This window comes from Cebidichthys violaceus, unplaced genomic scaffold, assembly GCF_023349555.1.
Source record: "Cebidichthys violaceus isolate CVI_PGR_0920_01 unplaced genomic scaffold, fCebVio1.0.p SCAF_8, whole genome shotgun sequence".
Lineage (NCBI taxonomy): Eukaryota > Metazoa > Chordata > Actinopteri > Perciformes > Stichaeidae > Cebidichthys > Cebidichthys violaceus.
The window spans coordinates 12442114-12466756 of record NW_027176964.1 but is presented as its reverse complement, the minus strand read 5'-3'; the positions used below and the strand labels follow the sequence as shown (position 1 = coordinate 12466756).

The following is a 24643-nucleotide window of genomic DNA, read 5'->3' as shown; positions in this document are numbered from 1 at the left end:
ATACTGAAAACCAGCTAATATTAGCTACTGAGATACAGGCAGTTGCTTAAAACATGCGCTCATAGCTCTGTGAGTGTGTACACAAATGGAGAAATAAACCATTAGTAGACATATCTAACCATTGTACAATATAAATGCATGCATTATCTCCAGAGTGCTGCAAAAGCAATGTAATGTCAAAATGATTATACTCATTAATGCGACAGTAGTTCAAATCCATACAAAGTTAAAACCTTTACCAGCACAGTCTTGAACAGCCGACTCTCAGCGATGTAAAAGCAGCCATCCTTGGTCAGAATCTTAATGTGCTTGACTTTATCGTTGAACCTGTGGAGGATGAATAAGACATGGGCTGCTAATCAACTATACATGCTTCCACATCAATCCAGTCTCTATGGTGAACCGTCACGAAGGTCTGTCTCAGCTGACGGCTGGTTACCATGCTGAGCTGCGCCAAGCAACTTTGTTTGACAAGAACACCTCAAGTTTTCCCTGTTGTGGAAATCAGGTCCAATACATTTAAGTCTATAATAATAGAGGCATCAAAGGATTACTGAGTCTTACCCTGTAAGACGAATTAATACTGTATACCAGTGTCTGATTGGGACCTTTCATAGCAGGTAAACAGTTATACCCAATAGAGGTTTCTCTTCTTTGTTGGATTGTAAATGTTTTAAGAGGCATTAGAGGCTAAAAGTATGAAGCAATTAACAAGAAAAGCAAATAATGTAAGAAAAAAATCATATTGAAGAAGTATTGTTGCAAACACTCAGCTTTTAAATAATGCAGTTTAAAGCAAAACTAATAAAAAATGAAAAAGTATTATTTTTTTAAATGTCCCACAAAAGAAAAGCAAAAAAGTCCCCCAAAACCAACAGCAGCAATTTCTTTTATAAAATAACTAAATTCATGATTTGAATCCAATAATGGTTTCTTTGCCAAACATTTGAGTAGCGTGGGCAAACTGTTCCACCTAGTAGTGACTGGCTGATCAGCTTCAGGATAACTACTGATTTGTGCGTTCCATTTGAACTGGGAAGTAGGAAGTTCCCAGTTGGAAATTTCAACTGGAACGCCCCCCTGAAGTCAGATTTCCGACTCAGGGGAGTCGGGAGAACCTCACCAACCCGACCTCAAAATACCACAAAGTGTTCTTATCAACTGGTATTTGTAAATATGGCTAACCTGGCTAGAAGTAATGTTGACTTGTAACTTGTTGTACTGGAATGCCATCACCTTGGTTGGATGTCATTCCCAGCTCCAATCTCTGACTTCCGAGGTAAATGGAATGCAGCATTGCTACACCTCTATAAGACAGATCCACTTCCATATCATGTACTAAATCTATAGTATGTACTATCTGCCAATCTACTGAAGAATTACCATTTTGTACTGACTTAAAAAGATACAAATGGTGCTCCAAAAGACCACAATGAAGCTGAATGCTTTAATTTAATGTCACACCCATTAATAATAGGTATTTTTCACAGCAAACATTTTGATAAATAGTAGGAAACGCAAAGGAGTATTTCACATAATTAACGATATCTTTGTTCCATTACTAAGCCCCATTGGTGAGCCAGGATACACAGTGGCAGGGCTCTGAAAGTAGGACAGCTAAATGCAATGCAGCCCTTATTAATTCCACCTGTGGTTTTTCTGCTGTTAGTCAACATGTCTGCTGTGAAAAAGGGAAATGTTCTCATTTTCTTATTTACTTTATTTTCTCTATTTTCTTTCTGTGTTAATTATCTTATGTCCAATTCTTTTTACCAAGCACCCTTTCCCTGAAAGACGCGTTTAGTGTGCTCAATTAATCCAACATAGAAAGAATTATCACAAATAACTGTCAAAGGTACGTGAGATTGTATGCTATAGGCTTAATTTAATAATGAAATGTGAATGTGAATGAATGTGTCATGTGAGAATAGTAGCACAGGCAAGCTGCTTTGTTGAAAAATATTGCAGACCAATCTTGAAAATACACACACTGTTCAGTACATGCATACTGCAGGCTTCAATGCGGGGGGGTGCTGTCAAGCCAATTGAAAGCACAATGCTGTATATTGCATGTCTCCCACATGGTGATGTGCAAGTTACACTGAAAATAGATCCGCATTGTAAATCTTCCAATGCAGTGTATAACGCATGAGAAGCATATGATCATGTTGCAAATTCACAGATACATTATGAATATATGGTGGGTAATACATTATTGATGTGTGTTGAGTTATATGGTGCATAACACATGGAGACAGATGAGCCCTGTTTGGTGAGTATTTCCTTCCTCCTATAGACTCCCAAGGCTGCACACACAAACACACAAACATCATTCAACACACACACACACACACACACACACACACACACACACACACACAAACTGTAGTGTCTAGTGACACCAGACAGTTCCAGTTGATTAGTAGCAGCTCTCATATAAAGCTCCATTATCTCAAACGGCCATTCTGATAATGATCTTAAGCAGTGAGACAGGCAATTAGGATTGGAGTGTTCAGACACCGGCCCTGTACATCAAAGTTTTGAATGAGGGACGGTATGAGTCCACCAAAACAAATGGGCTGGAATGGTGTGTCACTGGCTAAATAGTCTTAACATCCAAACACTATTTCAGAGTGCACCCTCAAATCGTTATAATCTCTTGGAGCTGTCATGTCAGGTCGGGGGCACTAGATAGTCCTTTTTTAAAGACTGAACAAGCTTTGATGCAGCCTGAAAGACTTTCGCTGGTTAAATGGCCAGTGTTGTATTTCAAAAGACAGCTACGGAGGCACTCAACTTGCAGATAAAGCAGCCATTGATTGAGGCCTAAAGGGATGGATGTTTTATCGTAAATTTCAATGCATTGCTAGCCTCCATTTGAAATACATTTCTAAGACTGATAGCCAAAGTGCAGCAAATAGTATGATGCAAAGCTATCAGGCTCTCCTTGAACATATATCTGGGCAGAGGAGACGTAAAAATAGTTCACCCAATTCCACCTCTTCCCCACGCTGCATTCAGCTGAGATGCATCGACTGAGCCGACCATCAGGGTAAGCTAAAATTAACCTCAACAATGTTTAGGTATGATGTAGGTTCAAACAAACCTTGTGCCACTGACACAGATAGGGTGAATACTCAAATTAGAAAAACATATTCTAAATGACCTCTATATCTAGCCATGGAGAAAGTTTTGCTTTTAAGGTACTGAACAAGAACAGAAATAAAAACAAAATCATAAATGTAATAAGCAGCTGCTGATATGCCCACCTCTTGAGTTCAGGTCTGTCGCAAACAAGAAATGTATTCACTAAAGTTATGGCAAAGACAACATCCTGCTGCAGGCTTCATGTGACCATGAGATTTTGGTGACAAAGACAGTCGTCAAATGCACTTAACGGATTCTATTTTAGCTCACAGCTAAAGTTACCAGAGTAACTTCATGAATAGCAATACTTTGCACCTTCTTTAAATAATCAAAATGCCATTTCTCAATCTATAGCTAACTTTCAGAACAATGAATGTCATAACATGATTACTGCAAAGTCTTTAAAATTCAAGGGCCCCAAGTTTAACGAACAACAGTATATTTTTTAAGAGGCTGAAAGCTTTAAGACAGATGTATCAAACTTGGCTACAACTCTTTGATTGATAAGACTAGACAGTGAATGTGTTTAGCAATTAGGATGAAACAACCCTTTAAACTTCATTCTCTCCTCCACCATCTACATTTTAGCATCAAATGTGATCCATCAGACCAGACAAACGTTTTTCCATACTTTATGATAATAAAGTCACCATAACTTCTTGTTTTTTTACTGGCATGAGTGGAACACAGCATGACCTCCTTCTCCTGCGGCCCATCCACTTTTAACATTTGATGAGCTGCTTGTTTTTATACACCACACCATTGTTGTGCTGAGCTATTATTTGCATGTGGGCATTTTGTTTGCTTGAATGATTCTCGCCACTCGCCTCTCAAAATAAGGTGTTTTTAGCCCACAAGACTGCTGCTGACTATGTGTGTTTTGTTTATTCCACCATCATTGGTAAACTGTAGTGGGTGAGAATTGTAGATTTAGATTGGAAATAAATGAAAACAAGCCATCATGTCACTTACTTTATACTAATGGCGTATTCAGTGCACTCTTTGCTCCTGTGTCGAACCAGATAAGTGCCGTTTTCTCGGTCCAGAAGCTCCACCTCAGCCTGGTATCTCTCCATAGGACCTGCAAACCTGAACCACCCATAAACAACTGCTGCCATTACACTGCAATCAATCATTCTGAACATGAGGATGAGAACAGTCAATACAATCAATAAAAAGTGAAAATGACTTGTGGTTATCGTAAGCAATCTACAGCCATTTGTTTTCATCGCTTACCAGAGCTGGGCAGAGTAATCGACGGGCTTTGGAACCTGCCATGGAAAAGAATTGTGGTTATTTTGTGTTTTAATGGAGCCGATACACAAGGGGTGGAGGTCATTTTTGGTAATATGATATTGAAGCCACATCTAATGGCTAAAATCACTCTTCTACAGCGAAAAAGTGCAATTGAAAAGCACTACATTTCATTGCCAAGACATCAATAGAAGCCATTATCCACCAAATGCATTGTAATCACACTAAATGTGTCTTATTGATTACGAAAAATATGCACACTTACACATGGGCATGGCCTCACAGCGTCACTTGGAAAGAAGCCAATCTTGGTTGTCGCCAGAATTTTTCCCTGCAACAGCAACTGGCTGTTAATCGCATTATATTTGTCTGGGAGCAAATACACCTCTTTCTCTCTCTTTCTCTCCTCTCTTCCTTTTCTCTTCCCCTCCCGTACTCGCTTCAATAAATCCTCAGCAATTAGCACACAACAAGCAGTACATCTAATTTGCAGCCCAAGTTAATTATGGTTCAAACTATGCCGGCAGTTAGATTTGTACTGCATCAAAACAAGAGCCTCGTTTAACACTAAATAATGGATCTTATTCTGGTCTTTGAATATCCAAACAGCGTGAGCTCTCTGGCTTGTACTAAAGACTAACAATTGCATTTTAGCTAACCTGCCTCAAGCACAACAAAAGCTTTAGAAATTCATTAATTCCTTAAACAAACATAGTGTAGAGCGACTTTTTTTCCCCAACTGAAAAAAAAACACTTTAGTAAAACAAATTACATGATTTATACAAACTTACAAACTTACCCTACATAGATGCATATATCTTAAGTTTATTTCATAACCTTAATCATCTATCATGTACATCTTGTAGATTATAAATATATATTAAGCTCAAGATAATTTGAGTTACCAGTTACGAGTTTGAGGTCAATTTGAAGTCCATTGAGTCAATCTGAGAAGACAGTAAGTGTTAAGGGCATGTGGAGCTCCTCGTTCAGCTTCCTGCCCTGTTTATGCTTTCCTCCTCACTCCTCTTTATTAGAGTATGAAATGCTTTTTGGGACCGTGGAAGCCCCGGCAGTAACTAGATTGGAAAGCGAATCTTTACCCATCTCTATGATTCATTCTGTGTAATAACATTTCATCAAAGGTTTTTTGAGACCCCCTCTCTATTTGTTATGCCTTCGATAAGCGTATGATAAAGATTAAACTTATTACTCTGTTGGCATAAATAGGCAGCAGCCAAAGGATCAAATGAAATTACGGTGATTGATTGTATTGTTCTGCCAGTGGGATGGGGGATAATTGCCTCCTGGGTAACAGGGGATATGAATTCTCAATGTTCTGTAATTCCATCCTCTGGCGCCACAGGGGACGCTGAAGATTAAAGGTACCCTGTGGAGGTTTCATTATAAACAAACAGGGTTTTCTTTAGATCCAGTGTTTCCCACCCAAATGCATTGTGTGTGACCGTAAGACCAAACAAACTTGTTGAGAGCACTTGCATTGCTTTTTTTTCATGCATGCATGCATCTGAGATTGTACACTTCTTAATCGTCTTCTCTTTTATGACTGCACCCTACATTTTTCAGCGTATTACTGCCACCAGCTGTTGACATTTTTTTGCGGATATGTGAATGTGAAGAACACAGACTCCAAAACATAAATATATTTAACAGACAACATTTTATCATGATTGATAAAATGTCTATTAAATTACATTTGTGGTCAAATCACTCACTGCCCTGTAAAGCCCAAAAAAGTGTTTAAAAAAAAAAAAGCCTTGTTGCAGTATAATCATGCACAGTTATTGACACAAATGTGCATTATCAATTAATTCCTTTAATTATCTCCTCCCAGCAGAGTTACCATGGTAACAAACAATGCAGTGCCATCAGGTCTGCAGCATGACATTCTGCTATCCGTTCTATCGGCTTACAAGAAGTCTCCTCGCATTCATGTCCTCACCCTCCACCTTGTGCTCTGTCACAACAGAGAGAAACACGGAGCATAGGAAATCAGGCTAACCGCCAACTCCCAACCGTGCCGTTGGCAAAGACTGCAGTCTGATTGGAGCAGCACCAACTGGAGGATGAGGCTTTAATGCCACCGTAAAGCAGAGTGAGAAACAGCTAGGGAGGCTGCCGCAAGACCCCAGATAAATCGACCATCCTTTCAAAAATAGATAAGGTCAAACGCTCTCAACCTTTGGCTGACCTCATGAGATGGTTGCTAAATGTGCCTGTACATGAGGTTGTGCACCAACCATTAAAACTTCCTCCAGAGGCTCCAGTGTCTGCTGTTTTATTGTCTCAGTGTGGCACTCAATTAATCAACTAAAGCCACTAATTGGTTAGATCATCTGTTGTAGGCTATGATTCAATCTGAGGAGTGAAAGAACAGACAAATACCCTATTGTTAATGCAACTGTGGTTCTGAAGAGTTCATACAGATCTTCAACGGATATTTCTAATTAACACTGACCTCATAATAACATCAAATTCATGGCTCACCTGACAGGACACAGAATGTGATGAAACAACCCCAATATAATTTGTAATTTATTAACAATAATGGCCAAAGGGAGATAAATTGTTGATGTCACCCCATTAATATATTTTTTAAAGCTTTTGCAGATGGTGGGACATCCATCAGTAAGAGAGAAGAGGTGACACGCAACGCGGCTTCAAGCCCACGACACTGCAGAGACGGTGCGTGCACCAAGCCAACCCGGTGAGCCGTGACATGTTATTTTTTCATGGAGTCACAGATGTCGAGATAAAACCAAGATGAGCTGAGTGACACGCACCTGCCACCAGGAGCTGTGCAGGTCGGCAAACATCAGTTCAATGACATCCCCCGCATGAATGCTTAGTGGGGGCCCACACTGGGGACAGGGGATGCCACTGTAGTCTCTGATCACAACCATCCTGGGTAGACCTAAAGAGACAGGGAATACAAACACATCTAGACTCACACTTTTAAACATGTATCAAAGAGTCTTATACAGAGGGACATACAGCAGGTGAAAGAGTGTAGGCCGATTCATCATTACATTTAGGTAATAGATCCAAAATACTGCAACCATGTATGACATAAGTACAAGGGCACCACTGATGAGATCTAGGAATAAGTAATAGGCCTTTGAATCACAGAGTGCTGTGTTGCTCAGACAGTGACTAAAATGGAAAGCTCAGATATTCAAAGTATTCTGCTAGACACGGGAAGTTAAACTTGATGATAATACTTCCTTTAATTGAAATTGTTATTCTACTGCTTTCAAGTCTACAGGTACCTCTTACTCTCAATAGAGCCAACTGTAACCTAGCCGACATGCAAAACGATATGTATGCAGTTCATTTTACTTCTGACCTTCTTACTGACAACAGCAGTGTCACAGTGTACTGACACTTCTATATCACTGCAGCAAGGTGGGGTTGGCAAAAACAAGATGTTTGGCTGCTGTTAAGTTCCTTGAAATATATTTTGTCAATGCTCTGAGCACGATAAACAAAATTCTCCATCACAACGGCATTGTATTGGATTGACAGCAGAAGAGGCAGATATGTCAAAACATGGGCAAAAAAAACCAACCCAAAACTATCTGCCTGACTAAATATCAGTAAAGGTGAGTGAGACAATTTTGTCTGTTTTTTTATTTATTGCACCAATCATGTGCACAAAGCAAATTCCCTTACTGTCATTGTCCTAAATACTTCAGCACACTTGATCCCCAACATGTACATACATGTCTAAACCACAAAAATGGCACCATCCTAAAAAAAAAAAAAGCAGCAATTTATTCTTGCAGGAAATTAATCTCTTTGATTCCTGTACGTTGCAGCTCCAATCTTTCCTCGGCATAGCAGACAAACACAGCCACAAGCATCCGGCTGAGGCTAAGACTAAACACCCCTGCCAACTTAAAAGACACAGCCACTTACTCTCCACAGACTCACACATCTAGCCCCCTCAGGCACATCTCCCTGCCAGCCATGGCTCCCCTGCAAACCAGCCCGAGGAAACTATTGGCTGACGGTGACCTCGGATGAATTGAATATCTAACATTCATGTTTTTAATAAGAACAATAAGCATGGCTGTGGCTGTCTTTCTCATAAAGCCCCTTATGGAAATTGATTTAACACAAAGGCACAGCTCAGCGGTTGAGGCCGAGGCATATAGACTGCTGGAAGTGCTTTTCTGCCAGCATCTCTCCTGCCGTAGTCCTCATAATGATTCCACCCACTCCAATTCATTTCAATGCCGTCTTGGGTTTAGGCATCACGGCATGCGGTGAGAAAAGGGCTTTTTTTTTTTGCATTGGATAAGAATTCCTTCTGCATCCTATTATTCATTTGTTATTCTTACTCAAAATATATTTGTCAAAAGGAAGCTGTTGTTGCTCATTTCCTCCTTTGAACCCTGTGTGTGAGCAGGAGGGATTCATGTCACTGCATTTCTTTTTTTGAGGTTGGGCTGGGAAGTTGAGTACTATATGATCACAAATGTGAGGAGGGGTATGATAACATCTGAGGGTTAGCTTTAAACCACCATCTATCTCCTCCAGGTCTCACTCTGGCCTTCAAATAACCGTCTCCTTTTCATCCTGTCTGTGTTTCTGATTTGTTGCAGGGCCAAGATGAAAGCAGCTTAAGAGGTACCACGTAAAGCCCTTAGCAGGTCCACAAAAGTAGTGAAGTGATCGAGCTATACTGACCTGGGTCTGGTGGTGTTGTGTTTTCCTGTGGATGGAGAGCAAACTACGGAGAAAAATAAAGAAAACAAGGGAGGCAGAAAGAGGTTATTGAGAGGCCATTCTTACTCCTTGTGCAGGTTCAGTCTGACCTGAAGGATACTCTTCATACAACCATCTGTGAGTGTTATACTCTTTAGATGTGTGGTCTAACCTTTTTGACAGTGAAAGACAGATATCAAGAGTACAATTTAGGATTTCTGTTTCTTAGCATTTTGTCTTTAGGGGGGAACCCTAACCCTAACCCTTTTCTTAATTTTTTTTCTTTCTAATTATTATCCTCATTTTGTCTACAACCAACCTGGGTATCATAGGGTTCCTCTTTTTAGATTAACTGTCGCAAATTGAAGAAACAGGAACGTTCCACTATTGCTTACATTTAAAGAAGCAGCAGGGGATCTCATTGGCCAGCTGCTATGCATTGACAGGAGTCTGGCCAATCAGAACTCCTCATGTGTGTCATATTATCTTATCTGCTGTGTTATGCTTCACTTATTATGTTTGTGTCTAAGTCAAAGAGGAGAAGCAGTCCAGGACTTACCTTGGGTTTCGGCTTGGCAGAATCTGCAGTCAGGTGAGAGACAGACACAGTGAGAAGAATACAAAATGAGTGTGTGGTGGCTTCCTGACATACAACCTCAACCGTCAACCTCTGCTGGCCCTCATCACGCCTCAGAATGCATAAAGACCACAGTGCTTCTGCTGAGAAGACTTGTCAATGGCCTGAGCTGCCTTTAGCTGTCTGTGTATTCAGGGAGGGTAACAGACCTGGACGAATGTCCCACACTTGAGACAAAGAGCTAAAGCTTGACACATGAGGATAATGCAACAATTGCTAAATATCTTTATGGCATAATTCAGCTTCAAGTGCAAAACATCATGTGTAATTTGCAGTTTTTCTGATAACGTAATTTTTATTTTCTTTAAGGGGACATTTGAGCGTGTGGGTGGCAAAGTAAGGGAAGGTCAAAGGTTACATCATCCAGAGAGATACGTTTTTTTAAATCAATACACTAAATTCAACAGTACGCTAGCTGTTACATAGCTTAAGTACAATCTGGCGTGTGGTGCTCGAGGAAAGCTCAATGTGCCCAAAATGTAAAGAGGTCCTCCTTTAGGAAGCATAAATGTGCTCAGTAAATTTCATGGCAATCTGCCTTTTAGATTTTGATATTTTGGCAGACAAGTAGAAATTGAGGCCTGATGGTGGCGCTATAGGAAAGGCCACCAAAAAAGTTAGGATGTGTTCTCTGAGGGACATAAATATACACAGCAAATATCATGGAAATGATGGCATACGTTTTCACGATAACTTAGTGCAACAAAGTGTACACACAATCGCTTTTGGGGGTTTCCATCTCACCTGATCTCCCACAGATTTCTAGTCGACCCAGACACTCCTTATGAGCCCCCAGCCCACATTTCAGACAGCGGTAACCCTGGTTAAAGATGCCCCTGGACAAAATAAAACACAGGATATATTTTATGTATAACAGCGTCCTTAAGAGAAATACCTTGACATTTTGAATCTGTTGCAGTCAAGATAGGAAAAAAAATGGCACAGGAAATGTCCTTCAGCTTTTCAAAACCATAAAACTGATACTGTCTGCTGAAAACTGAGACAGCTAACAGTCTGTAGTCCCTGGTTATTTCAATTAAAACCCAGTGCTAAAACGCCATTTCCAGTTATGTGAGAGACTAAATTAAAATATTGCCTGAGGAAAAGCGACTTAAGACTAAATGTAAAATACCATGGTGTGCCTCCAATGTGTAAAAGATTTGAAAGTGAATTTTCTTAAGACCGGCGCAATAACATAATGATCAGTGATAGGTACGGTTGATGTTAACCCTGTCTCAGGTCTTCAGGTACTTTATCAGCTCTACATAATTATCCAAAAGAGTCTGTTCATAATGTATGAATATTACCTGAGTAAGAGGTGGCAGAAACTACAGGAAGTGATCCTTTCAAAGGTGTGCATCAAGAACTGGTGGGTGTTGTGATTGGCTTTCTCTGGTCGAATATTTGATCTACGGGAAAAATAACAAAAAATGGTTAAATTAACTTTACATTTAAAAACAAGAGTCTACAGCCATACTAGCAGCTCTGTGATGCTGCACTTAGGCACAACTTGTGCTTTGAGCTAAATGACAACTTCAGCACGTTAATGTGCTCACAATGACAACGCTAACATGCTGATGACACGCAGGTACAATGTTTACCATTTAGACAATCTTAGTTTAGTGTGTTAGCACTGGGTTAATAAGAGGGTTGTCTGGTAACCGCAAGGTTGACGGTTCGGTCCTTGGCTTGGACGTGTCGAAGTGTCCCTGAAGTGTCCCAAGACACTGAACACCTAATGGCTCCCCGGGTGCTTCTCAGCAGCCCACTGCTCCCAATAAGCTCGGGATGGGTTAAATGTAGAAGTCAAATTTTGTATCTATGTATATGACAAAAAAATACTAACTAACACAGAGTACAGCTGAGGCTAAATGGAATGTCATTAGTTCAAGTATTGGACAAATGAAAAGTTAGGGGATCAAAACCACAATTGTCAACCTCACAGACCATGTGTGGCAACCCATCCGAATCTGTTGAGATATTTCAGTCTAGACCAAAGTAGTATAATGTCAGTGTGATTCCGTCTGTCTGTTTTTTTTTCAATATACAAAACATTCTCAATAATTTCTTTATCAACTGAATGAAACATATTTGTTGTGTGAAAAACAAGCTCATTTATTTCTTCACTCCTGCCCATTCCTTCCTACTTCTGGCTAAAATGAAAGCAATTTTACCCCCAGTGAATGCGTACTTGTAAATAAAGAGGGCTTGAGTCAGCCCAGCCAGATCCATTTTTGAGTTGCATGTGTTTAAATGGGAGAGGGGCAACATGCGCGACAGAAATAAGCAGCCTTCCTGGAACATGGACAAACATGATTTTTTTTGTGTTGAATACACCATTCTAAGCCATAAGTGTTGGCATGAGTGCACCCTGGAGTGAGTCCTTCATCAGGAGCCCACATCCTCTTTACAGGTACAATTTTCACTTTCTGAATGGACCCCTTCTGGTGTCATTACCCAATGCACAGTGGCACACATAGCTGTTTTCAGACACAGAACCCTGTATCTGTGGAAAATGTTGGGGGTTTTTTAAGTTTTGGAAAGTTCACATTAGGTTTTGAGCAAATGTCAAGGGCCTAGTGGTCACGTGGGTTTATGAGCTCAAGTGTGACTACTTTCAGTTCAAGTTAGAGAAGGAGAAGCACTTAAAATGCACATTGTTGTACATCCCTACACACTGTAGTGTTTTGCTACAGTGCATATATCAAGTATAATCCAGAGCACTATGAGAAGTGAAAATGTATTCAGGATGGCTATAGCAGATAGTCAGCATGCATATCAGGAATATTGTTTTCATACACATCCACCCCAAACACAAAAGCATTTGTTCAGTCAATCAGCATGTAATGTCAAAACAACATTGTACTGTATAGTCATATAACAAAGGATACAGACAGGATGTTTGCCTAAAAAAAAACTCCCACTGATACAAAATAATAAAAGAGATGTACCTCCATAAAGCACTGATTTGAAGAATCATCGAGGCAGTGACTTCTTTGTAGTTCTGCAGCTCTTTGGAACAGTTTATATACTGTGTGTACTGTGTGTGTGTGTGTGTGTGTGTGTGTGTGTGTGTGTGTGTGTGTGTGTGTGTGTGTGTGTGTGTGTGTGTGTGTTATCGTACTATTGTCAGCAGTGTGTGTTTGATTACAGCTAAGACCTGATCAAACAGTGCACATGAAAGAGTCAATACCTACCTTGGCCTTGATGTAACATGCATGCAAACAAAGACAAATAAACACCATACTCCTACGTGCGCATACAAGTGCACAGTTAGTTTTTCCTGTGATAGACACACCGGCCTTCTGCGTTGCCAGAAGACCAGTTGTCCTGACTGTGGTGTCCATGTGTTTGCGTACTTACATGGCCATTTCAAACTGATCCAGCCACTTCTTCTTCAGTTCTCTGGTCTTAAAAAAGAGCTCAAAGCCTGCGTGCCCCTGCTGGTGAGTCACGTAGAACCCGTAGCACCACTGTGGAGGTCAGGAAGAAAGCAGGAATCAAACTTTTGTGCTTTTGCATATGCACATTTCTGCATAAAAGGGAAACTACCCTGGCTACATGTACATGATTATCTCACAATGTACACTTTAAAATGGTGGGTGGAACGATGGCTTAGTGGTTACACTGTTACTTTACAGCAACAAACTGAACTGTCTCTATTTTTAGAGTTTGTTTTTGGTTTCATTTATCTCGTAAACCTCAGATACCCATGCCAGGATGTTACAATGTATTTGTAGGTTTAACTGTGAACAGTGCATGATACTTAATAGGCATACTCTTTGAAATACCGGGGGATGCCTACTGAGTTAAATGCTTTTTGTGGTGTGACTGTTGAAAAAAAAAAGCTAAATATGTACAAAACTGGAAAGAAAAGAAAATATACCCAAGAAAAACGTGTAATTGCAGGTCGATTCAATGTTCTGATGTACCACTATTAATGCCATCATCAATCATCACTGACTTTACCTCATGTGTCTTGGTGAAAAATTGGTAACTCAGATCAACCAAGAGTGAGTTTGACTGCTGTTTTCTTTTTTTAAAGCAGCAGCAATAAAAGTTTAGTATAGATTACGCTGTAATTCTACAGCAGCATACTGTTAAATTACAGTGACCTGGACATCAACTATGAAGTTATAGTTAAATACAGTAATTTTACAGGAGCACACTGCTAAATCACAGTAATATACTGTCATAATTACTGTGAGGTCACAGCTGTCATTTCACATTCATTTACTGTAAATATATGAATGTAAATGTGCAGTCAAACATTTACAAACCGTTCAATCTTTCTTTTCCAAATATACCCTAAATGTATAAACACAATCGAAAATTTTAAGCCAAAGTTGCAAAAGTTCTCAACTGTTGCGTTTCACAAATCTTACAAAATTCTGGGTGTAGAATATAACTATTGCTTGCTTGTTTTCTTTACAGCAACACATTCACAGCCTGGCATGTTCCTCAACCACTGGCCACCAAATATCTACTACCACTGCAACACTTAACACGTTAAAGGCCTTACCCATGGGCATATTTGGGAATCATTTTCAATCAATTCCCAAACCTTTCAGTTTTTGCCACCCTAATCTGTTCCAGCGTGTTGTGTCATATCTAATAACAGGGAAAATGGTAGGGTTTACCCGGCAGTGATTGGCCAGCCCTGCAAGGTCCTGAGTGTTTTAGAGCTCTGCGGAGTGTTAAATCATTGATGACTGTGTGGGTGCTCAGTGGCACCACATTCACACTCTGAAGTTTCATTTAGCAGAAAATGATATATAGCTATGAGCAGCCTTGGAGGACTGCACACATTCATCACCTGATATTAGCATCTCTGTCCTGTGGTGTGTGTGCACGTTTTTGTGAGTGTCTGTTAAGGTGAATCTAGCTTATAGTTACACAGTATCTCTAGGTCTGTGAATATTTGTCTTTTTTCTGTGTTTGTGTACTTTTGTGCAGCAAAATGTTGGAAGGTGGACCGGATCAAAATAATGACATATCCAAGTAAAATTACACTGTTTGTGTCATTACATGTTTTGTAGAAGATTGTTGATTAAATAATGCTAAAGACTACCTTGAATAATGCCAACCACACACACACAATCCCCCAAAACACATCAAGACCATGACCAGGCTTGTTAAATTACCAATCAATGCCAACCACATGTCCCACACAGACAGACAACACCCAAACATGCACATCATGATTGCACAATAGAGTAAATGAGGATGATAATGGGGTCCCTTTGATACAACACCACAGAGCCATCCCATTCTGGCAAACTGTCATTTTCACATTAGCAATCAGCACCGGAGTGAGAAGACACCATCTGTGGGCATCCATCAACAAGACATCAACAAGTGTCCTCCGCTACGATACGGCCTGCAAACGTTCCCACAAGTGAAAAATAGCATAGTGTATAAACTGTGGGGGGTGACTGACCCTCCATCAGAAAAGGGAGAGAGCATTATTCTAGATTACTCTCATTAAGCATCCGACATTTATTTTAGCAATGAAATCTGCAGCCAAATTTTGAATACCATTGTTTCCATACATTAGTCGTGTAGTTTACTGATACGAGCCATAAAACTAGAAGAATAGAGAGTTGATATTCAATGAAATGTAACGTGCACAGATACTAATATACAAGGGCATCATCTGTGTAATTATGTGTATAGAAGTATATTGTGTTTCACAGTCAACTGACCTTTTTACCCTCTCTGTCGGTGGTGGGGTTGTTTGTGATCTTGAAGTTGTTGAGGTCAAGTATGTCCTTCATCTCATAGTTGTCTCCTCTTCTCTTACAAACAATGACGGCCACATCAAAAAGAAATATGTGTCTGTCAAATAAGAAGACAGAATGTCATATAGTGATATAAATATAAAGATTTGCTCTTGCACAATGTCGACAATTATGGCAAATGTATTCAACAGCTGCGTTTCAGTAAAGTGACCTTCATCAGACATTTAGTGGGAGTTTTTCCTGTCTGATATCCTAATTTCTTTTTAAGGACAATGAAGTTGAAGTAGAACAACCTGTCCTGTTTCCTCTTGTCAACACTGGAGACCATGCGCACCTCTCCGTCACCTTTTGGTCGACCATAGCTGATCAGAGGCTGATTCTAAAAGTAAAATAAGAGAGGAATAAAATGAATATGTTAAAATGAAAATGAATTATGTATAAAATAAATGCATTTGAAATAAATGTATTAATGGGTCAAATGAATATAGTAAAATAGTTCAAATGTGTTAAAAGGTGTCACTCAGGACACATTTCCAGCCTTAATGTGTTCTGCACTGAAACCCACACTTTTAGAGTCTCTCACAGAAATATAAAAGCTGTTTAACTTAATATTTTAATGACAGTAATAATTCTTTATTGAGATGCTGCTGCTATAAACACCTCCTTTAACTAGTTTAGGGCTGCAACTAACAATTATTTTCATTATTATGAATGAATTTGCTTGATATTTTCTAAATCAATTGTTTTCCTTAAAATGTCTGAAAATAGTGAAAAATGCCCATTCAAATTCCGCAGAGCCTAATGTGACGTATTGAAATGGCTGTTTTTGTCACGCCAGCAGTCTAAAACATAAAGATAGTTATCATCATAAATTATGAGAAAAGGAACAAATCACAATCGAGAAGCTCGAACCAGGGAACGTTGAATCAAAAAGGAATCAACAAGACTTCCTGATAATTTGCACCTATAAAAAGTGTACATCAACAGGTGCTAAGAGAAAAATGATTTTAATTTACCAGGTTTTCAATAGACCTCTGGTACTGGTCAATCTCCCTCAGTGTCTCATTATCTCTCTTCACCTCGTTGACAAACTGAGCCAGGTCCTGGGCAACACAGACAGAAACACACAAACACACACACACACACACACACACACACACACACAATATTCTGATCTGCACATTGAAAGGAATAGTTTGTTCATTTTGGGAAATACACGTATCCAAAGTACACTGATTTGCTTTCTTGCTGAGAGTTAGATAAGAAGATCAATACCACACTCATCAAACCAAATTATTAAAACAAGTTACGGTGAATAGTGGACCACTATTAAATAAAACTGATATATAACATGTTTATTACTAAGCTTTAGAGGTGCTGGTAGGCAAAATGCTGATGCCATTTCTCCGTTTCCAATCTTAATGCTAGGGTAACCTCAGCAACTGCTGGCTGAGGATTTAACATATATATATACAGATATATGTTACTGTCAACTGATGTATGTTTATGTTGCAGGCAGGGTGTTTTCTTGTGCTTCTGTGAGCTGAGCATGCACCTCATGTAAATATAAGTATGAATCAAGCATTCAAGGTGTCTAAAGTGACGCATGTTCTGCCTTTTTTGTTTCTCAAATAAGCTGCCTATCAAACTCTGGTTACCTACAGGACCGCAAAAGTGAAGCACTCACCAGTGTGGTATAAGTTTAATCAATTCACACCCACTTGTAGCAGAAAACCATGAGTGATTTATGATTTCTTCTTTTGGCATCTAATAAAAGTTGATAGTTGAGTGGCGGACAGACTGTTTCCACTAAATCCTCCTGCAATTGGAAACAAGCTGAAATCACAATGATTACAGAGCATTTACCATAAGCACTGCACTTACTTTCATGGCATCGAGAGCAATCTTCAAGTTGCTCTTGTCAGCAGCATCGTGAGTGTGTTTGACTAGTTCCTGTTTGAGGAGGACAAAAAGGAAAGGATAGACCGTGTTCACACACAAAACTCACACTCAAACATATTCAGCACGAGTAGTTGGGTTATTGATTTCATTTCAATTAGATTACTTTTAAATGCTACCTTGTAGTTTTCAGAACAAAACAAGTCATTTTCTTAAATTAATCTTATTTGAGGGCATATGGGAGATTTTTAGCTGAATGTTGACAAATATGCTTCAATCAATACCATAAAAGATGAAGCTTAAAAGAGACAGATCGTTCAAAAAGCTGTAGGTCAGAAGAGAAGCACTGGAATGAAACAAAGTGCAGTTACTCAAATATAGTACTTTACTTAAGTAAGTATAAATATGAAGTACTTGTACTTTACCTGAGTATTTACATTGTATGCTACTCAGGGGAAAACAGTGTACCTCTGCCTCACTACATTATTCGACAGCTATACTTACTTTGCAAGTAAAGATTTAACTTGCATACGTATGATGACTACGTAAAAGTGGCTCCACCTCAACCAGCTACAACAGGAAAATGTTGCTTACACATTTGCGGATCAGTAGTAATAATAATCCAATCATGCGATATATAACAGTAAGACTTGTGATGTTTTTCACAGTTTGGTTTTGCTACTTTTACGTTCAAGGAAAGGATCGGAATGCTGCTTCACACATATGTCTGTTTTATTAATCAACACATAGCAGTTATTGGTGGCAGTATAACTTGCACAGAGGCACTGTGAAATCTCCTGTGGATGACTTTGGTGTTATTACCGTCAAAACACCAGTCAAACAGCCAAGAAGACATGAGACGAAATAAACTTATACTAGTCCAGAGTGAGACATTTTCGCGGCATGCATAATTACATATCACAACACAATGCTGTGGCAGTTTATTTTTCCTACGTGTGGCACCAGTTCCACCATTCCAGACAGTATATTGCTTCATTTTGTTTTGTTGGGATTTTTAATTCTAGACAGATGCTTGCTGTTAATGCTGCCAACACTGTAGCAGAGAATGACATCATCCAGACTTACACAAATTGCATCAATATGTGTATTATATATTATATCTAATAGTAAAGGTGAGTGCAATCCCTTTAGGCATGTTTGCCCTTTGTTACTCTGATTACATTACAAAATGGAGAGATGAATTATTCCTCTACAGTGCTGCTTACTTGCTGAGCATTATCCATTCTCACTTCATTTCACCCTTTCCTCGTCCCTTTCTATGTTTTTACCCACTTCCCAAAGTCTCTCCTCGGGAGACGGCTGAGAACACAAGGATCACCACCATTTACCACAGAGGCCTTTACCCTCCACAACAGTTTAAAACAGCTCTACAGTCGTTGTCCTCGTCTGCCCTGCCAGCTATGATCTGACCTCTGATTCAGACGAACCAGGGGAGACGGTGCCACACAGTTATCGGTAGGTAGTGAAATTGGGGGGATTTTGAAAGGCTGCAAGTCTGATTTCTACAGGAAGCAAGACATACAAGACTGTCACTGCAAGACATAGATATGATCATGTTTTGTCAATAAGTCATGTAATGATAATTTCACGTGTAAATGTCTTTCACAATCAGCTGACAGACGTCTTTCCTTTTAAAAGACACTTGTTTGAAGACAATTCTGTAAGCTCAAATGTATTGAGACAGATTGAAAGCATTTTACTTTCTTTATTCACTGTACTTTCTTTGAGAGATGTGCCATAAGAAGAGTAAATGCAACACCTAAATTAGTTGTCTTTCTTTCTCTTTTTTTGCATTGAGAATCTGCTGAGAAGTTGTGAAGAGGGGCAAAGTTGTGGAGAATGTCGCCCTCAAGTGGCCACTTCTCTACTGAAAGAAGGACATCATACGCTTCGAATCAACCGAGATAACATTGACAAAACCTCCCAGAGGTCAATCTCAGAGGAGTAAAACTTGAGGTAAAATTAGCATGTATGTGTTATCCTTAGAGAAGGCTGCAAGTTTGAATGAATTCAACAACAGGTACAATTTGGGCAATGTTGATGCTTATTCTTGCCTCAACAACTACTGTTGTGGTGTCCTGGAGTAAGGAATTAAGGCCCAACTGTTCCAATGGAGTTGCTAATTAAAAGCATTAGATGTAGCAAGTAGAGTCAGTGGCACATACTGTACGTTACCATGAAGATATACTGTATATTATGTGCAGCTAGTCTGCTCCAGACCAGACTCACAGTCAAGCTTGATATATCCTTGTGCCTTATCTGCTCAGTCAGCAGTCACTCCAATCGAGTCATTGTGTTTTTTACAGTTATTCCATGTTCCTATGTATTTATTTTTGCCTTATTATACTGCATTAAATACCACAGGTACATGTTGTCATTCAGTTAAGTGCTCTTATTATTTTAACATTGTGAACATTATCCTTTTTATTAATTTATTCATGTCATAGTCATCGTCGCTGTTGTTATGTTTAACAGAATGCACATGCTGTCAGATGTACTGCACACACTAAAAAATAAATAGAATCGGCAGAGATGAAAATCAAATATCATAACATAAACTGCAGGACCTAGATATGTAGCTAAAGAGAAAAGAATTTTTTTTGAGGAATTTAGAAAGAAAAGTAGGTGATGATTTTAATGCACACTGTAAGCATGTCATGTAAGCAACAAAATGTATTAATCATTGTTATTTAGATATATGTATTTATGTATGTATATATATATATATATATATATATATATATATATATATATACATATATGTGGTTAATAAATGTATATTTTTAGGCTACTTACGCATTCAGTCAGTCCACTATTGTCTGCCTGATTTCCTTTTTTATGTATTATTTGCATCTTTGTAATCTTCCTTTAGTAGCTGTTGCCCATTTTAGCATAAAATCTGTGACTTTGAAGAAAGCTGTGAACACACATGTATCCGAATAACTCAATTCTGGCTTAGCTTCAATCTGGTTTAACCTATCGCACCTCCTCAACCTGGCTTGGCCAACGTGAAAGGTATAAAGCCAGGATGCACTGACTAGACTAGTTCAAGCCTCGCTTTTTCTGTTATACTGGATTTCTTAATACTGATTTTGTGAAATAAAACAAATTTCCTTGATTAACACAAATGTATCTAGTCGGGGAGGACTGATCTCTGAAATAAACTGATTTCCTTTAAAGCCTGAGCAGACTCTTAGACACTCTTACTTTAAATTAGTGGAGAGCTCCCTACCTGAAGAAGTAGGTGGTACTTGAGGACTCGCTGCATCGGGACAACCAGCAGGTCCCTCAGAGTAAACTTCCCATTGTTGGCTCTCTTTGAGCACTCCTGCAACAAACACAAGACACATATTTATAACAGCATGAGCCATGATGCGTCACTATACGGATGACTTAGGTGTTGCTGGAACAGGTCAACCAAGAGACAAAACAGTGTTCATTGTTGTCATGTGAAATTGGGTGTGGAATATTTTCGTATCCTATTCTGTTATAGAGCACACACCAAGCTCAGACTTTATAAAGACATGACATAACACACATTTTTAAACAAATATTTCTTATCTTACATTTACTTTTATTCAAAATATATAACATGAAATCAGTTATTTTAATTCATTTTTAGTAGCATCGTTTTTCAAGTTTCTTAAAGCTGGATAGAACAAGATACATAATGCAATAAAACATGTAATGTAATGTATGTGTAGTGCACAGAATTAACACTAGGAGCCGCTGGAAAACATGATCTCTGTACAATGGGGTGTGTGTACATGTGCGTTATTCAGGTGTCTCACCTCGAGCTTGAGACGGACATCCTCTTTCTCTTTGCAAATGAGGTCTAACACAGCAATGGCGATCTCCACCTGACTGCAGTATATCCCATAAATGAGCAGTCTACGATGCAGAGGAAAGACAGGGAAGCCATTGATGAGTGGTCATTTGAAGAAAAAGTGCAGCCAGTGTGTGTAGAGAGCCAACTGTGCTTACTCAAAATTAGAAAGCGTAACTCGTAATATGTTGCAATCAAGTTGCTCGTGATAAAGATGGTTTCAAAGGATTCTCTGATAAAGAATCTGTTGCAAGACAGTCATCTAGATTACATCATGATATGACTGAGAAGAGAATCATCCTTCCTCTAATTTGTATTATTTTGTAGTACTTTCAGTTTGACCCTGAAATTTATATTTGTAAAGCTGTTTACTGAGACATAACTCCACAAAAAGGAAAGTACATTTAGGGAGATGTCACTGCGGTTGCAACTTACATACTTTCCTTGCAACCTAACAATAAATGTAGATGGATGTTTTCATGAATACCTCTCTTTGTAGCTGATGAAAATCTGGTAGAGATTTAAGGCATTTTTGTTTAAGATGGAGTCCTGCACATCGACCATCAGGTTCTTGTGAACTTTAACCAGGTCCTGCATTAGAGAGAAAAAAAAGACATCAGTACCTGGATATGAACATTTTATTTCCATGTCATGTGACGAGAAGGGAAGCTTGTGGGACTTACTGGAATGTTGACAAAAACTTTGTCGATTTCAGCCGCAGAGAAAAATTTCCTGAGAGGGTTCAGGAAATACTGGAGACAGAAACAATTGAATGAATCATCACAGCGCCTCTCCTCAGACTCTTTCACTAACTGAAGTTTTAATTGGAACTGGTGAACCATTTGAAATTGTAATAATAATAATAATAATAATAATAATAATAATAACAGCTGTGGTGCACATATACAGAAACAAATAGCAGACATCTCATTAGATAGTCAGCTAACAGGGCCATAGCAGTGCAATTTAAGATGAAGATTATAACTGGGACTTTCCAGAAATGCCCCTTTTAAAATTACATTGAAAAAAGCTTTGTCTAGTTTGCCAATTTATTTTTTCCCCACATATTTATTAATTGAAAACAAAGAAAACAATGTGTTTTTGATGTAATAACATATGATCTCAGTGCGCTATAGAACAGTAGTATGTTTATGAACCTTCTCAATGGACTCCAGGGTCTCTGTGTATTTCTCCTCCGTCTGTTTGATCTCTGTGAGGCAGCAGCTCCGGACGTCCACCTCTGCCTGCTTCTAGAAAGACGCACACCTTAGAAAATGTTGCCTAAACTTTACTGACTTTCCTTTTGTTTATCTGCAGACACTGGAGAATATTCAGAATATGCAGTCAGAATGCTGAAATTAAACATCTGTATTCAGATTACATCACCAAAAGTTCTAAACGCTGCTAAGTTTTTTTCTTTCTTTTGTGAAACTAATTATTTTTAGACGACAGTATTTTTAAAGCAGCATGCGCACACTTCCTCCTGCGTGCATCAAACACAGCAATAATCACTCCGAGATCCCAGCTGAGTGCCACTTGTAACTTATAACATAAACTAAATTATTTTAAACACAAATCAGGGAATGGAAAGAATTTCCCTCTGGTTTGCATTCCGTATATTTTTTGTCAAAAAATTGATTTATTGTTGCTTACTTTTGTAAACATGTGTAGCTGGAGCTGTGAATTGTAAGTGTTAACTGGTTACTTCAACATACAGGTGTAACAATTATGTAAAATTACATACAAACTACAGACATACTTACATATTATACTTTTAGTTATACTTGTATTTGCAGTTCATTTTAGCAATATTATCCTTTATTGTAAAAGTTATCATCTCATTTAATTTTGGCTAATCAATCATAGGTGACTATGTAAAAAAATGAGATGCTTTATACATTTTAAGTGACATGGTCTTTTATACCTGCAAAGTCAGTAATTGGATTTTTGCTCATGAAGATTAACAGGGAAAATACTATGACCATTAAAATCATTAAAAAAATCATGTATAGACTGATACTAAAGTAATCCCTTTCAATCATCACTTATGACCTACGAGAAGTGTGGAGTTGTCTGTATCTATAGCTGCTTTGTCACGCCTCTGGGTGTCTAATAGCATATGTGGCTGATCATACATCTGTACCTTCATCAAGTATCATTTTAAATACAAGACGAATGTAAAGACAAGCTTCCTGCATTAACATTATCTACTATATCTATTTTCGTGTGTGTGTGTGTGTGTGTGTGTGTGTGTGTGTGTGTGTGTGTGTGTGTGTCACTCATTGCGGTACCAAGGGGGGATGCTGCTCATTCCTCATGAGGTCTTCATAGATCTCTCCATCTGCGGAGTCTTCTTCCAGCCCGTAGACCGATGCATACAAGTCGTCCTCATCATCGGGGGCATTCTCACTATCACTCACACACACACACACACACACACACACACACACACACACACACACACACACACACACACACACACACACACATTAACAAATAACTTACTGCATTGTGAAAGCTATGGGGCAACAATGCGTCAATAATGGAAACAATATAATTTTAAATGCAATGTTAAACCAAAAATACATTTACAGATATAAACAAAAGGCAACACACTTTCTGTAAAGTGTATATGTGATTACAAATAGTTTTCTATCATGGGCTGTTCTTTTCATCATATGCATTAACTCAACTTAGAGGCATAAAGAAAACATGCTCTGAATAGAACTCGAATGTGACATTAAAATAATACAAATACTGGACCTGTTTTACTTGTACTTGATTGCCCTTATTTGTCTCTATATGTCAATCAAATGTGATTGATGTGGGTGGAATGCAAGACCTCAGCAAAAACATGCAGCATTACTCATTCGTTCCCTCTGACAGTAACAGAGAAACGGAGCCAAGCCTTTTACCAAAAAACGTGGGTGTCCAGACCCCTGGAGAGCATGGATAATGAGCAGAGCTGGTTCTGCTACAGAGCGAAATAATCATGTTCTATCAACACCAGTAACGGCCCCGCAGAGAGGAGCCTCATACATACTCAATCAGGTCTTCCAGATTATTGTAAATGTCCTCGTCTTTGAGGCTTTCCTCTGTTGGAAATGGCCTGGAAATGACAGCAAAGCAGTGTGAGGCTCAGTGTTTAACAGAAAAATCACTATCAAGAAAATATTATCAATGAGTTGCTTTGGGCAGGAAACTCAATTTTGATTCAAGTGTTTTCAAATATCCAGACAGTCAAATATGCTTTTGTACAGCAGAAAAGGACACAAATTGGTAACAACTAGTTTGGACAAGTCTTATTGGAGCAACAAACCAAATCTGCAACTCGCCCATTATCACATTCACTTTTTTAAAGATGACAAAATAATATAAAAAGGGTAC

The 24643-nt window shown here is 38.8% G+C and overlaps 1 protein-coding gene across 3 annotated transcripts in view; it reads right to left on the bottom strand.

Moving 5' to 3' along the window:
* The window catches only part of LOC137892892 (guanine nucleotide exchange factor VAV3-like), a 43532-nt gene that overhangs the window by 10673 nt on the left and 8216 nt on the right, over positions 1 to 24643 (bottom strand). For 2 of the 3 annotated variants that reach the window (XM_068738307.1, XM_068738305.1), the window contains exons 4-24: positions 24300 to 24365; positions 23548 to 23665; positions 22414 to 22506; positions 21940 to 22008; positions 21744 to 21847; positions 21222 to 21321; positions 20663 to 20758; positions 17395 to 17463; positions 16527 to 16613; positions 15804 to 15889; positions 15475 to 15607; positions 13133 to 13242; positions 11077 to 11178; positions 10514 to 10605; positions 9692 to 9714; positions 9115 to 9157; positions 7206 to 7336; positions 4667 to 4732; positions 4384 to 4418; positions 4120 to 4236; positions 240 to 327 (exon numbers count right to left, since the gene is read on the bottom strand). In XM_068738307.1, the coding sequence (XP_068594408.1) occupies positions 240 to 327; positions 4120 to 4236; positions 4384 to 4418; positions 4667 to 4732; positions 7206 to 7336; positions 9115 to 9157; positions 9692 to 9714; positions 10514 to 10605; positions 11077 to 11178; positions 13133 to 13242; positions 15475 to 15607; positions 15804 to 15889; positions 16527 to 16613; positions 17395 to 17463; positions 20663 to 20758; positions 21222 to 21321; positions 21744 to 21847; positions 21940 to 22008; positions 22414 to 22506; positions 23548 to 23665; positions 24300 to 24365 (1828 nt within the window). The remainder of the gene's footprint in view (positions 1 to 239; positions 328 to 4119; positions 4237 to 4383; positions 4419 to 4666; positions 4733 to 7205; positions 7337 to 9114; positions 9158 to 9691; positions 9715 to 10513; positions 10606 to 11076; positions 11179 to 13132; positions 13243 to 15474; positions 15608 to 15803; positions 15890 to 16526; positions 16614 to 17394; positions 17464 to 20662; positions 20759 to 21221; positions 21322 to 21743; positions 21848 to 21939; positions 22009 to 22413; positions 22507 to 23547; positions 23666 to 24299; positions 24366 to 24643) is intronic. The other variant, XM_068738306.1, reaches the window with a different exon arrangement.